This window comes from Dasypus novemcinctus, chromosome 17 (assembly GCF_030445035.2).
Source record: "Dasypus novemcinctus isolate mDasNov1 chromosome 17, mDasNov1.1.hap2, whole genome shotgun sequence".
Taxonomy (NCBI): Eukaryota; Metazoa; Chordata; class Mammalia; order Cingulata; family Dasypodidae; genus Dasypus; species Dasypus novemcinctus.
The window spans coordinates 24,237,566-24,250,599 of NC_080689.1; the positions used below are offsets into that span (position 1 = coordinate 24,237,566).

Sequence of the window (13,034 nt, forward strand, 5' to 3'; positions counted from 1 at the left end):
TGATCAATAATACCTTCTTGATTTATTTTTTGAGATACAGTTCATACACTATAAAATTCACACTTATAAAGTGTACAAGTCAGTGGTTTTCTAATATATTCACAAAATCGTTTTCCCTCTGTTTTATTTCCTTTTTTATTTTGTAGGGAAAGGTGAGAGCCCTAATTATTCATTCACTGATTCAACACAGTTACGGAGCACCTACAATGTACTAGGTATTGTTTTAGGAGAGGGTGATAGAGCGGTTTAAAAAAATTGTATAAAAATCTCTGCCCTCAGAGTTTGCATTCTGGTGAGGATGCAAGCAATAAACAGATAAGCGAATTCTAGAGATGTCAGAGGTGACAAGTGGCAGGGAGAAACATACAGAAGGAAAGGCTAGACTGTGCCAACGGGGGGGGGGGGCTGGTTAGGGGAGTCAGGGAATGCCTCATGAGAGGTGATAGTAAAGCAAAGACTTGAAAGAAATGAGGGAGCAAGCGGTGGGCTTATCTGGAGAAGGGTATCCAGGCAGAGGAAACAGTAAGCACAGAGGCCCTGAGGTAGGAAGCATGTCCAAGAAACAACCAGGAGACCAGTGTGGCTGGAGCTGACAGTAAGGGAGAATACGAGGAAATGAGGCAAGGGAGGCCAATGGCTGCCAAATCAAGAAGGGCCTTCAGGCATCTGTAAAGACTTTGGCTTCTATTTATTCTGCACAAAGTAGGACCCACTGTAGAGTTTGGAGCAGAGCAGTGACCTTATCTGACTTATTTCCATGGGCTCTCGTTTACTGTGATCCATGGAGGACATGAGAGACAGCCTAGTTTAGAGGCTGACATAATGCAGGTGAGAGAGGGTGGCGGCTTGGGCCAGGTGTCATTGGCGGAGAGGGTCAGACATGCTCAGATTTAGGACATATTATGAGGGTAGAACCAACAGGCTTGGCCGATGGATTGGATGTGGGGTATGAGAGAAAGAGAGAACTCAAGAGAATCATAGATGAAATCTGCAATGCTGAATAGTAATAGCCAATTAGTGGGTCTGGGTAGGTGGGTCTGATAGGGCAGCTTGGCAGGCTGCATTTATCCCATAAAAAAGTTAAACATTTGAGCCCAAAAACATATAAATTGTTCTGGAATTTCTCATTCTAATTAAAGACAAAAACAAAATGACTTATCATGCTGTTTCTAAAATATAACCTAGCTTTTTAGGCATCAAATTGTGAAATGGATTGCACACGCAATTTTTAAGTGCCAGAACTGTTTTTTATTCCATTTTTTGAAAGCTTATCCCTAACAATACCTAGGCACATAAAAGGCACTTAATGAATATGTATTGAATGGATGGCGAACGAATTGATTATTGGCATCTAGAAATGTTCTCCTATTAATAAAGCATGTATGGCTTTTGTGCTAACTTGAAGACCGGTTGGACATATTCTTGAAATTGTGGAGTCTCTAAAGAACAGGAGTCTGGTGGTTAGAAGGAGTTTTCTTACTGAGAACAAATTCTCGGGCTACCAGTGGGACCAGCCACTGCCACCTCCACAAGGTGCTTAAAGAAAGCCATAGCCTGGACTCCGAAGACTCCAGAGGGCAGTGCAAAGTGATATGGCCCATTCCCACACTCCGCGAGTCCAATTCAGAACTTCTGGCTGAAATACAATGATGTTCTTGTTTCTTCCCCTCCAGGGTACCATTCTGATATTTATGGGGATTGTTGTTCACACTATGAAGGCATCTGTTATTGAACTGTTCCTTGGTAAGTACTTTTATAGGTGTATCTGGATACCCTTTTAGCATTTCCTAAGATACAAATAAGCATGCCAAGAAAAGTTTTAAACCAAGACATAGCATATAAATAATACAGCATATCTTTTTATGCTAAGCATTTGAGAGAATGAGTGAGAATGTTTAGTAATTCAGGGTATGTAGGTATTTTTATCTTTATATAATGTAAGTTTACGTATTACATATGTGGGTCTCTATATATTACATATTATACACACATATACAAACACATATCTGCAAGTATATTCAGCAACTGGCAAATATTTCAGGCAGAACATATTTGCAGATTCTGAATTTAGGGATCTTTTCAATTCTTAATTTTCACAGCCACAAAATTATTACCACCACCAGATATGGCCTCACTTGTACCATTGGTGATTCACACTTCTAGAGATGAAACACTTTAAACTTATCTACCATCACCAGGGGAGAATGCAGTTTGAGGTAGGTCCTCATGGGGCAGCAGATAGGCTGGAAGGGAGAGCAGTACTGGTGGGTTTAAGACTAAGCTTAATGTTTGACCTAAAGTAAGGGGGAAATGGAAAGGAGAAATGAGTTTATATGGCTACAAGTTTCTAAAAAAGAGTCTGGAGGCTGGCAGAAGGATTGCCCTCATGCACAACTGAGCAGAGTCAGAGAGACAGATAAAGCAGATACAACCCCCAGATATTGGTTCCTTTGAGGGCTAAAGAGACCCATGGGAGTTATGGTCATGGCCGATGGGGTTAACTACCAGGGCAGATGGCCCCTCTTTGGAAATGGTGTTTATGTGTGATGAATCTGGACTCAGATGGGATCTCCCTTCATAAGACTTTCATGCTAATGTGCTGGAGGTGCAGTTAATGTTGGGGTTTAAGATATATTTAGGGGATTTGAATCTCTGGACTGACAATGTGATAGCCAGGTCCTGAGCCTCAACAGACTCCAGCACCTACAATCTGATCTATTGGACTTACCACACTCAGCTAAGATGGAGTTGAAGAAGGACAACCACCACACCATGGAACCTAGAGTGATTACAACTGAAAATGGGAGGATTGCATCCAGCATCCAGGTGGAATCTGAGCCTCCTCTTGACATAGAGGTGCAATGGACACAACCAATCCAATGTCCACATAGAAGAGGTGGCATTGGATTGGGAAAAGTGGACATGGTGGACGATGGGTATGGGGAAAGGCAGGAAGAGATGAGAGGTGGAGGTGTCTTTGGGACATGGAGCTGCCCTGGATGGTGCTTCAGAGGTAATCACCGGACATTGTAAATCCTCACAGGGCCCACTGGATGGAATGGAGGAGAGTATGGGCCATGATGTGAACCATTGTCTATGAGGTGCAGAGGTGCCCAAAGATGTACTTACCAAATCCAATGGATGTGTCATGATGATGGGAACGAGTGTTGTTGGGGGGGGAGAGGGGGGGTGGGGGGGTGGGGTTGAATGGGACCTCACATATATATTTTTAATGTAATATTATTACAAAGTCAATTAAAAAAAAATAAAAATTTAAAAAAAAAAAAAAGACTAAACTTAAGGGAAGCGGACTTGGCTCAATGGTTAGAGCATCTGCCTACCACATGGGAGGTCCACAGTTCATACCCCGGGCCTCCTTGACCCGTGTGGAGCTGGCCCATGCACAGTGCTGATGCGTGCAAGGAGTGCCCTGCCACACAGGGGTGTCCCCCGCGTAGGGGAGCCCCACGTGCAAGGAGTGCACCCTGAAAGGAGAGCAGCTCAGCGCAAAAGAAAGTTCAGCCTGCCCATGAATGGCACCGCATACACGGAGAGCTGACACAGCAAGATGATGCAACAAAAAGAGACATGGGTTTTCAGTGCCACCGACAAGAATAGAAGTGAACACAGAAGAACACACAGCAAATGGACACAGAGAACAGACAACTGGGCGGGGGGAAGGGAGGGAAGGGGAGAGAAATAAATAAAAATAAATCTTCAAAAAAAGACTAAGTCTAAGCAGTGGCCACCAGAGGTTCTGAGGGGAGGGAGAGGGAAGAATAGGTATAACACGGGGCATTTTGGAGGCATTGGAATTGTTCTGCATGACAGATTCAGGCCATTAAACATTTTGTCAAAACCTATAAAATTTGTGGTGCACAGGTGTAAACTGTAAATGTAAACTATAGAGCATGGTTTGTAGCAATACTTCAATATGTGTTCATCAATTCTAACAAATGTACCACATTAAAGAAAGATGTTGTTAATGCAGAAAAGTGTGGGAGGGTGAGGGGGTGGGGTATAAGGGAATCTCCTATATTTTCGCTGTAACATTTATGTAATCTAAAGCTTCTTTAATTAAGAGGCACAGCACTCCTTGCATGCATCAGTTTTGTGCGTGGGCCAGCTCCACACGGGACAAGGAGGCCCTGGGTATGAGCCGTGGACCTCCTGTGTGGTAGGCAGATGCTCTATCCATTGAGCCACGTCCGCTTCCCACTTGGGAAGCCTTCTTGATACGACTCCCGCTGGCCTCTCTGGCTCTCATCTCTCATCATGGCCCTTGCCCTGGCACTAAACTTCTAGTTTCCCTGAGGGCCATGTCATTTCTAACCTCCGGGCCTTTGAACGTGCTGTTCCTTTTCCTGGGATGCTCTTCCTCTCACTGCCATGCATGCCCTCCACCCTCTACCTCACTGTCCTTGTATCTAGGGATATAGGGCTGCCATAGCAAATTACCCCAAACTAGACAGCTTAAAACGACAGAAATTTATTCTCTCACAATTTGGAGGCTAGAAGTCCACAATCAAGGTGTCAGCGGGACACCTCAGGCATTGAGGGAGAATCTGTCCCCTGACACCTCCTAACTATTGGTGGTTATCAACAATCCTTGGCCTTCCTTAGCTTGTAGCTGCTTTGCTCCAATTTCTACCTCTGTCTTCATATGCCATCTTCCCGCTGTGTCTTTGTCCCTCTGGGTCTCCAAGTCTCTCTCTCCTTACAAGGACATCAGACATTGCCTTTAGGGCTCATCCTAATTCAGTATGACCTCACCTTAATTTGATTACATCTGTAAAGTCCCCATTTCCAAATAAGGTCACATTTACAGGTACTGGGGATCAGGACAACACCCACAACAGCCCTCTAGTAAGCTTCCTCTCCTCCGGCCCCCTCCCATTAGATCAGGCCGTCTTCCTAGGAGCTTCCTTGGCACCCTGTGCTTATTCTCATTATAGCTGCATTGTACTCACCTAATCACAGGTCTGGCTCCCCCAAAGACTGTGAACTCATTGGGGGCAGGAGATATGTCTGCTCACTGTTGTATCTCCAGGACTTGGAGATACATCTCATAGGCATGCAGTAAATATTGTAAAATAAGTGACTGTTCTTAGGGATGCTGAATTTTTAAGGTATCAGGACCATCCAAATGATCCCCCCAAAGCCCCCTAAATTAACACCTATTAAATGTTTAATTAATAGGTATCAGAGCTAGCATGTTAGTTTTAAATACACTTAAATGTATGACACAGCAGAAGTTGCTGCTGCCATGGTCACTGGAGAACCATGGACGATCAACATGTGCACTTACCAGAGCGAGTGGAATAAAGAGGCTAAGACTGAAGTCAGCAGACTTGGATTCTGGCTCCAAATTCTTTCCACAAATAACTGTGTATCTTTAACCAAGGTGTCAACCTCGACCTTGGTTTTCTTCCTATAAAATAAAGGGATGACCTCTATAGCAGTTTGATATGGTTATGAATTCCAAAAGTAGATATTGGATCATGTTTGTAATCTAGTCTGTACCTGGGCATGATTAAGTTATGATTAGGGCTTTGATTGGGCCACGTCATTAGGGCATGACAAAGGACAGAGTTGAGGGTTCTTAATGTTGGAGTTTGATGCTGAAGCCTTAAGCTAGAGCCCCGGAAAGAAAGCTCACAGATGAAAGAGAAGCAAGCCCTAGAAAGAGAGGAACCCTGAGCCCAGGAAGAAGCAAGACCCTGGAAGAGAGGAACCCATGAAGCCTGAACTCTCACAGATGTTGGCAGCCATCTTGCTCCAACACGTGAAAATAGACTGGTGAGGGAAGTAACTTATGCTTTATAGTATCTGGTATTTGTAAGCTTCTACCCCAAATAAGTACCCTTATAAAAACCAACCAATTTCTGGTATTTTGCATCAGCACCCCTTTGGCTAACTAATACAGAATTTGCTATCGAGGAGTGGGGAAGTACTTTTGCAATTACCAAAATGCTGGAATGGTTTTATGAATGGGTAAGGAGTATTTTTTGGAGGAATTGTGAGATGCTTGGAAGAAAAGACCTACAGTGCTTTAAAGAGACTGTTGATAGCAATACAGATACTAAAGAGACTTTTTATGATGCCTTTGAAGTAAATGATGAAACTATTATTGTAAACTGAAGGAACGGCGATCTGTGCTTTAAAGTTGCTGAGGGAAGCAGACTTGGCCCAGTGGTTAGGGCATCCGCCTACCACATGGGAGGTCCACAGTTCAAACCCCGGGCCTTCTTGACCCGTGTGGAGCTGGCCCACATGCAGTACTGATGCGTGCAGGGAGTGCCGTGCCATGCAGGGGTGTCTCCCGCATAGGGGAGCCCCACGTGCAAGGAGTGTGCCCCGTAAGGAGAGCTGCCCAGCGTGACAGAAAGTGCAGCCTGCCCAGGAATGGCGCCACACACACGGAGAGCTGACACAACAAAATGACGCAACAAAAAGAAACACAGATTCCTGTGCCGCTGACAACAACAGAAGCGGACAAAGAAGACACAGCAAATAGACACGGAGAACAGACAACTGGGGTGGGGGGGAGAAGGGGAGAGAAATAAATAAATTAATTAATTAATTAATTTTTAAAAATTAAGTTGCTGAGAACTTAGCAAGATTAACTCCTGGTGTTTTCTGGAAGGCAGAATTTGAAAATGGCAAGCCTGGGCATTTAGCTAAAGAAATTTCCGAAGTAAACCGGGAGAATGTGGCTTGGCTTCTGCTTGCAGCTTATAGCGTAATGCTAGATGAGAGAGATATCCTCAGAACTGAACGGTCAGGGACAAAGAAAACAGAAATTACCTCTGGAAATTCCAAGCCCCTGGAAATCAAGCTCTCAGATGAAAGTGCTCCATTGAAGGGCTTAACTAAACTTGGAACTTGTAAATCAGGAATGAAGATGCAGTTATCTAGGAAAGACTTGTAGAAAGTCTTAACTGTCTGATGGCTTGGACCCCTGCTTCTCGCATGCTAAACCAGCAAGATTTTTGAGAGAACTGTATGAACAAAACCACTGTCAGCTTGGACTAAAATGGACAAACAAGAGTAAAACCATGAGAGCTGAGATGTAGAATTAAGACATCACCTTGGGCCAAGAGTGGAACCACTCATGTGTACAGAGAGGATGAGTTTGCACCAGCAGTTGAAGAGAGTGGATGTTCCCACGTGATGTTCTGGGAGAGTTTTGCCACCCCAGGATACAGAGAGGGTGGAGCACATTCTCCAAGGGTTATGGCAGTTAAGATCAGCACCCCACAGTCCTGAGAGCGGTGGACCTGTCCCCCATGGATTCGGAAAGGCCAGGTGGTCAGCTTGCTCTGAGAGGGTTGACCCTATATGCCAAAGGTTAGGGGGAATGTTGTCTTCACATCACTGTACTAGGGGGGGTTAAGACTCTAACCCCAAGATTGGGTAAGGTGTGGCAATCACTCCAACACTCTTGGAGGATGAGGTCTGGAGCTTGGTCAACACCCAGATGCTTGATGAGAGTGCAACCAAGAAAATGGCTGTTGGGCAAGCATGTGGAAACAGAGGGTTCTCATAAGGCACCAAGGAGAAGAAACCATCATCTTAAAACTGGCTCTCAGACTTTGAAATCAAATGGAGGATGCCCTGTAGGTTTACCAAACTGTTGAGGACCTGTGACTCATGTTTCTCTCCCAATTTCTCCTTATTGTAATGAAAATGTTTATCTTTCGTGTGTACATTTGTGTATTGGAAACAGATAAATTGTTTTGAAAATTTCAGAGGTCTATAGCAGACAGGACTTCACCCCAAGACAAACTGTTTTCTTTTAACTGACTGTGATACAATTTAGTACTTGTATTGTTACTGATTTAAGGTTTTTTTCTAATATTGTAATGTCTTTTTGGAATTCAGAGGATGGAGTGTAGCAGTTTGATATGGTTATAAATTCCAAAAATAGATATTGGATTATGTTTGTAATCTGGTCTGTACCTGGGTGTGATTAAGTTATGATTAGGGCTTTAATTGGGCCACGTCATTAGGGTGTTGAGTCCCCACCCCTGGTGGGTAGGGACTCACAGATAAAAGACTTAGCAAAGGACAGAGTTGAGGGTTCTTAATGTTGGAGTTTTGATGTTGGAGTTTGATGCTGAAGCCTTAAGCTGGAGCCCTGGGAAGTAAGCTCACAGATAAAAGAGAAGTAAGCTCTAGAAAGAGAGGAACCCTGAGCCCAGGAAGAAGCAGGACCCTGGAAGAGAAGAACCCATGAAGCCTGAACCCTCGCAGATGTTGGTAGCCATCTTGCTCCAACATGTGAAAATAGACTTTGGTGAGAGAAGTAACTTATGCTTTATGGCTTGGTATCTGTAAGCTCCTACCCCAAATACTTACCATTTATAAAAACCAAAGAATTTCTGGTATTTTGCATCAGCACCATTTTGACTGACTAATACAACCCCCAAAGCTTCTCCCAGCTTCAATAGGCTATAATTTGAAGCATAATATTACGGTTTATGTGATTGTAGAGAATAAGTTGTCACATCTTTGCTATTAAGTTCTGATTTATTTGATGCTAAATGCTTCATTCAGTATACAATTCAGAATTAAAGCATTGGGGAAATTTGAGCTGCTTTAATATGATCTGCTTTATAAATTGATTTTCAGTAAGGCACTGTTGACATTACCTGTGTTAGTAAACTGCAAATGTCTAAAAGGATCCCAAGAGAAGTTTATGGACTGGAATGAGGCACTTACATAAATGTTCTAGGAACACGGAAAGTATTCAGTAAATACTTATTGATTTGATCACTGATTAGGTATTCTGGAACTTCCTATTTTTTCTTAAAAGTAGATGGAGTCTGGTTCTGATACATTACTAACAGGAGAATGGGACACGTGATCCCAGATTAACTGTGCCAATGCTTTTAGAAATCACTTTCCTGTACTATAAATCTATCTGACTTTTATAGGACTAAATTAATTTGTCTCTTAATATATATAATATATACAACATATATTAGAAGTAAAATATAAGATGGATAAAACACAGAAAAAATATAAAAAATAAATTCTATTCTGCCATTATTAACCTTTTGGTGTATTTGTTCAAGTGATTTCTCTCCACATATAAACTAACATGGTCAGAATCCTTCTTAAGGTTAGAGCTGAGCACTTCTTCTACGCACCATTTGTAGTAAGTTCTTAGGATTGCCCTACTGTGAGACATTTCCAGTTTTTCATTATTTCCAGATTACCATTAGAAATAATGCTGTGATGAGCATCTCTGAACAAAAATCTTTGTCTATATCTCTAATTATAACTTGGGATATATTCCTAGGGGTATATTTTCTAGGCTAAGGATTTAAATGTTTTTAAGGCTTTTGCTTTCCAGAATGGCTTCACCTGTTTAGACTTCACCAGGACTGTGTGAGAATCCTTGACAAGATTAAGCCTAATCTTGTGTCTGCTATTTACTGACATGCTATGGGGAAATATCCCCTCATTTTGCTTTAGCTTGCCTTTTTTATCATTAATGAGTTTGAACATTGTTTCGAGCTTATTCCCTTGTATTTTCTCTCTCTATAAATTATCTGAATGATCAATATTTTAAATTGGAGTAAAAAAGAGTTATATCTCACATGTCTTAACTATATTGATTATGATCCTTGAAAGGAAAAGAGAAAGAAAAGCAGTGGGGGTAGGGAGGGGATTTTTTTTTGAAAAAACAATGCCAATATTTAATATGTTTTGAAATTTCAAGCACTATTAAAGAAAGGTGTAGGTTTTTTATGTTAATCAAAACCAGACCATTGGATTTTTTTAATTAACAAAAATTTTTTAAAGAAACTTTATATTACATGAATGTTAGAAAATGGAGGGGACTCCCACATGCCTCACTCCCTCCCCCTCCCAAACTTTCCCACACTAACAGCATCTTTCACCAGCGCGGCACATTAGCTACAATCGATGAACACATATTGAAGCACTGCTACCCACCGTGGATCATAGTTTACACTATAGTCTACACTCTGTCCCACACAATTCTGCAGGCTATGAAAATATACAATGAAAAAGTACAATGGCTCATATCCATCACTGTGATGCCATGCAGGACAATTCCAATGTTCCCAAAATGCCCTCACACTACACCCATTCTTAAGACCACTGGAGTTTTAAAGACTGAGAAGCATTGCTGCAGAATCAGTAAACCATGGTTGCCTTGGAGTTTTCATTTCCACACTTAAATTCCTCACGGCTCCTAGACACTAATGGCCTCAGGAATCAAATAACTCCTCCTGCAGAAGGGACCGGCTTCAGACCTCTCCACTGCTCTGTACTCAAGTGAGCCCCAGCCATCCCGTCTCCATGCTCTGCTGGGCTTCCCAGGAAAAGCAAAATAGACTGGTCCTTTGCTCACCCGAGTTCAGCCTGCGGTGCACCATTTCCAATGTAGAAAGGGAGATCTTGCTGATGAGGAATGAACTTTTGCTCCCGGGCACAAGCACAATGGCAGGGCTTATTTTCCATCCTTCAGCTGCAGCAAGGGTTTCTGGGGACCTTTAATTATCAAGCACATAGGCTGAGGGGAGGGCCTGTGTGTCCAGTTGAAAATTAAGACGTTATTAACCGCTGTGTTAAACTGAACCCAGCCAGGCATGTTTTCAGCCTGGAGGCATTGGGAGACCAAAAGTGGGTGATGGGATGGTCTGACTGAAATATTTATAGTCTTAATGATACCAAGACTTACAAACCACTTGCCACAGAAATACAAGCCCAACAGGACAATGCACAAGAATTGATAGAGGATTCTTTAAGATTTCAATGACTCTCTCTACTTGCTTAAGTTTTGTCTATACATTTATTTAGTACTTGTTTAAAAATTTCACTGAGGTTAGATACTTATTTGTGTGCATAAAACAAAAAAAAACAAAAAAAAATAGATACTTATTTGTGTGCATAAAACGAAGATGTGGTCTTTGCACAGAGCTAAATAACACAGGGACTACTATAAAAATTAGACCTCCAGGATGCTCACACCCACCCAAACCCCAGAAGTAAATAAAGCCTGAAAAATGTCTGTCTTCATTCTACTTGGCTGGGCTTTTGGTTCTCGTTCCGTTTTCTTTTGAGTTTCTGTTCTTGCAGGACATGGGCTGTCAACCGGCCAGGCCCCAACTAGGGCTAATAGTCAAAAATGGGGATAAACCTGCGGCTGCATCATTGGCATAGATTAACTAGAGAATCGTAATGTAAAGATTAAGTTTTCTTCACAAATACTTTGTGACATTTCTACTTTTATTGGCAAAATAGTTGCCAATTCAAGAATTCCAAAGTCCACTTAAACTTAAATGGTGCATCTGCTTTCTGTTAAAACAAACTCTTCAAGTAGGAGGTAAAATGCCTGCTTTCATTGTTCTCTTTCCTCATGCTCCTCTCCAGGACCCTAACCCATCCAGAAAGTGAGGTTCTCAGAAAAGTGGCTAAAATGGAGTTAAGGTAGAATGTTCCCACTCTTGGGTGGGTGGGTGGATGAATGCCTGGAGAGGAAGGAAGACGAATAGAGAATTCAACCAGTCATTTGAAAGGCAAACAGTGCTCTTCTGTCCCCATGTGGAATTAGAGTAGGTACAGGGAAGTGAGCATTCTCATACATTGCTAACGGGAATGTAAGTTGGTTTTACTATGAAGAATTTTCACAATATGTACCAAAATTTTAAATGGGCATATCTTTCAGAGAAGAGGTTATATTTGACATTTTATTTTAAGAAATAATCATGGATTTGTGCAAAGATAAAGCAAATTACAAGAAGAAATTCATCCGCTGAGGATTGCCTAATTTATGGTACATCCATGCAGTGCAATATTTCACAGGCAGTTAGAATGAGTGTGGGAAGAATTAATGACAAGAAAATATGTCAGCATGTAGTCTCAAGTAGAAATGCATTATAAAGCATTGGAAGCCATGTGAGAGTGAACAAATATTTGTTTAAAAATACCCATGTGTGGAGAGTAGATGTAGCTCAGTGGTTGAGCACCTGCTTCCCACATATGAGGTCCAAGGTTCAATCCCCAGTACCTCCTAAAAAAAAAAAAAAGGTGCCCATGTAAACGTATATAGACATGTAGAAGACTGGAAAATATTATACTTCAGTGTTCATCCATATTCTCTGCACTGTTTTTTACATTTTCTACAAGGGAAGTGTATTATTTGGGTAATAAGGGAAAACTAGTCAATGTTATTTCTTAAAAATGCAAGGCTCAATTTCATCGAACGTGCTTGAAAGGGCAGGAAAATGCAAATTTACTTTGAAAAGGATAAAGCGCTTTCCCTCCTTCCCCTGATCTTATATTTCCTGAAGGAGAAGCAGAGCCCAAATGACATATGAGAGTCTGCCCCGATGCTGAGGAGGGAGCGCGGCTCTCTGCAGCTGACCTTGGGAGTCACAGAACCGCGTGCGACCAGAGCCGAGCTCAGGGCCTCAGTGTCCCGCGTGCGACCAGAGCCGAGCTCAGGGCCTCAGTGTCCCGCGTGCGACCAGAGCCGAGCTCAGGGCCTCAGTGTCCCGCGTGCGACCAGAGCCGAGCTCAGGGCCTCAGTGTCCCGCGTGCGACCAGAGCCGAGCTCAGGGCCTCAGTGTCCCGCGTGCGACCAGAGCCGAGCTCAGGGCCTCAGTGTCCCGCGTGCGACCAGAGCCGAGCTCAGGGCCTCAGTGTCCCGCGTGCGACCAGAGCCGAGCTCAGGGCCTCAGTGTCACGTCTCAGGCCTCACGGTGGGTCTCTCCCAGGCCTCCCCGTGCCCTTTCTCCTTTTCCTCCTCTCTCAGATGTCCTCTCTCCGGAGGCTTTTGGCACAGTCCCTCTATTCAGCCTTCCCTCCATCACGCACACACATGCAGTTCTCCGCCTTGCTCATGTGGAAACCCACTGTGGAGCAGCGGAATGGGCACGAGAAAGGCTGCGCCCTCACCCCGCCACCATCGTTTATTCCTGGGACCAGGTGAATTAGTTGGCTTCTCCGGGCCTACCTTCCATCCTTTGCAAAACGGAGACAGTGGGATTGGTGTG

The 13,034-nt window shown here is 43.1% G+C and overlaps 1 protein-coding gene across 1 annotated transcript in view; it reads left to right on the plus strand.

Moving 5' to 3' along the window:
* Positions 1-13,034, plus strand: part of VIT (vitrin) — a 116,164-nt gene that overhangs the window by 18,577 nt on the left and 84,553 nt on the right. Inside the window, exon 2 of the mRNA XM_004466032.4 lies at positions 1,674-1,743. Within this exon, the coding sequence (XP_004466089.2) occupies positions 1,692-1,743 (52 nt within the window). The 5' untranslated portion in view covers positions 1,674-1,691. The remainder of the gene's footprint in view (positions 1-1,673; positions 1,744-13,034) is intronic.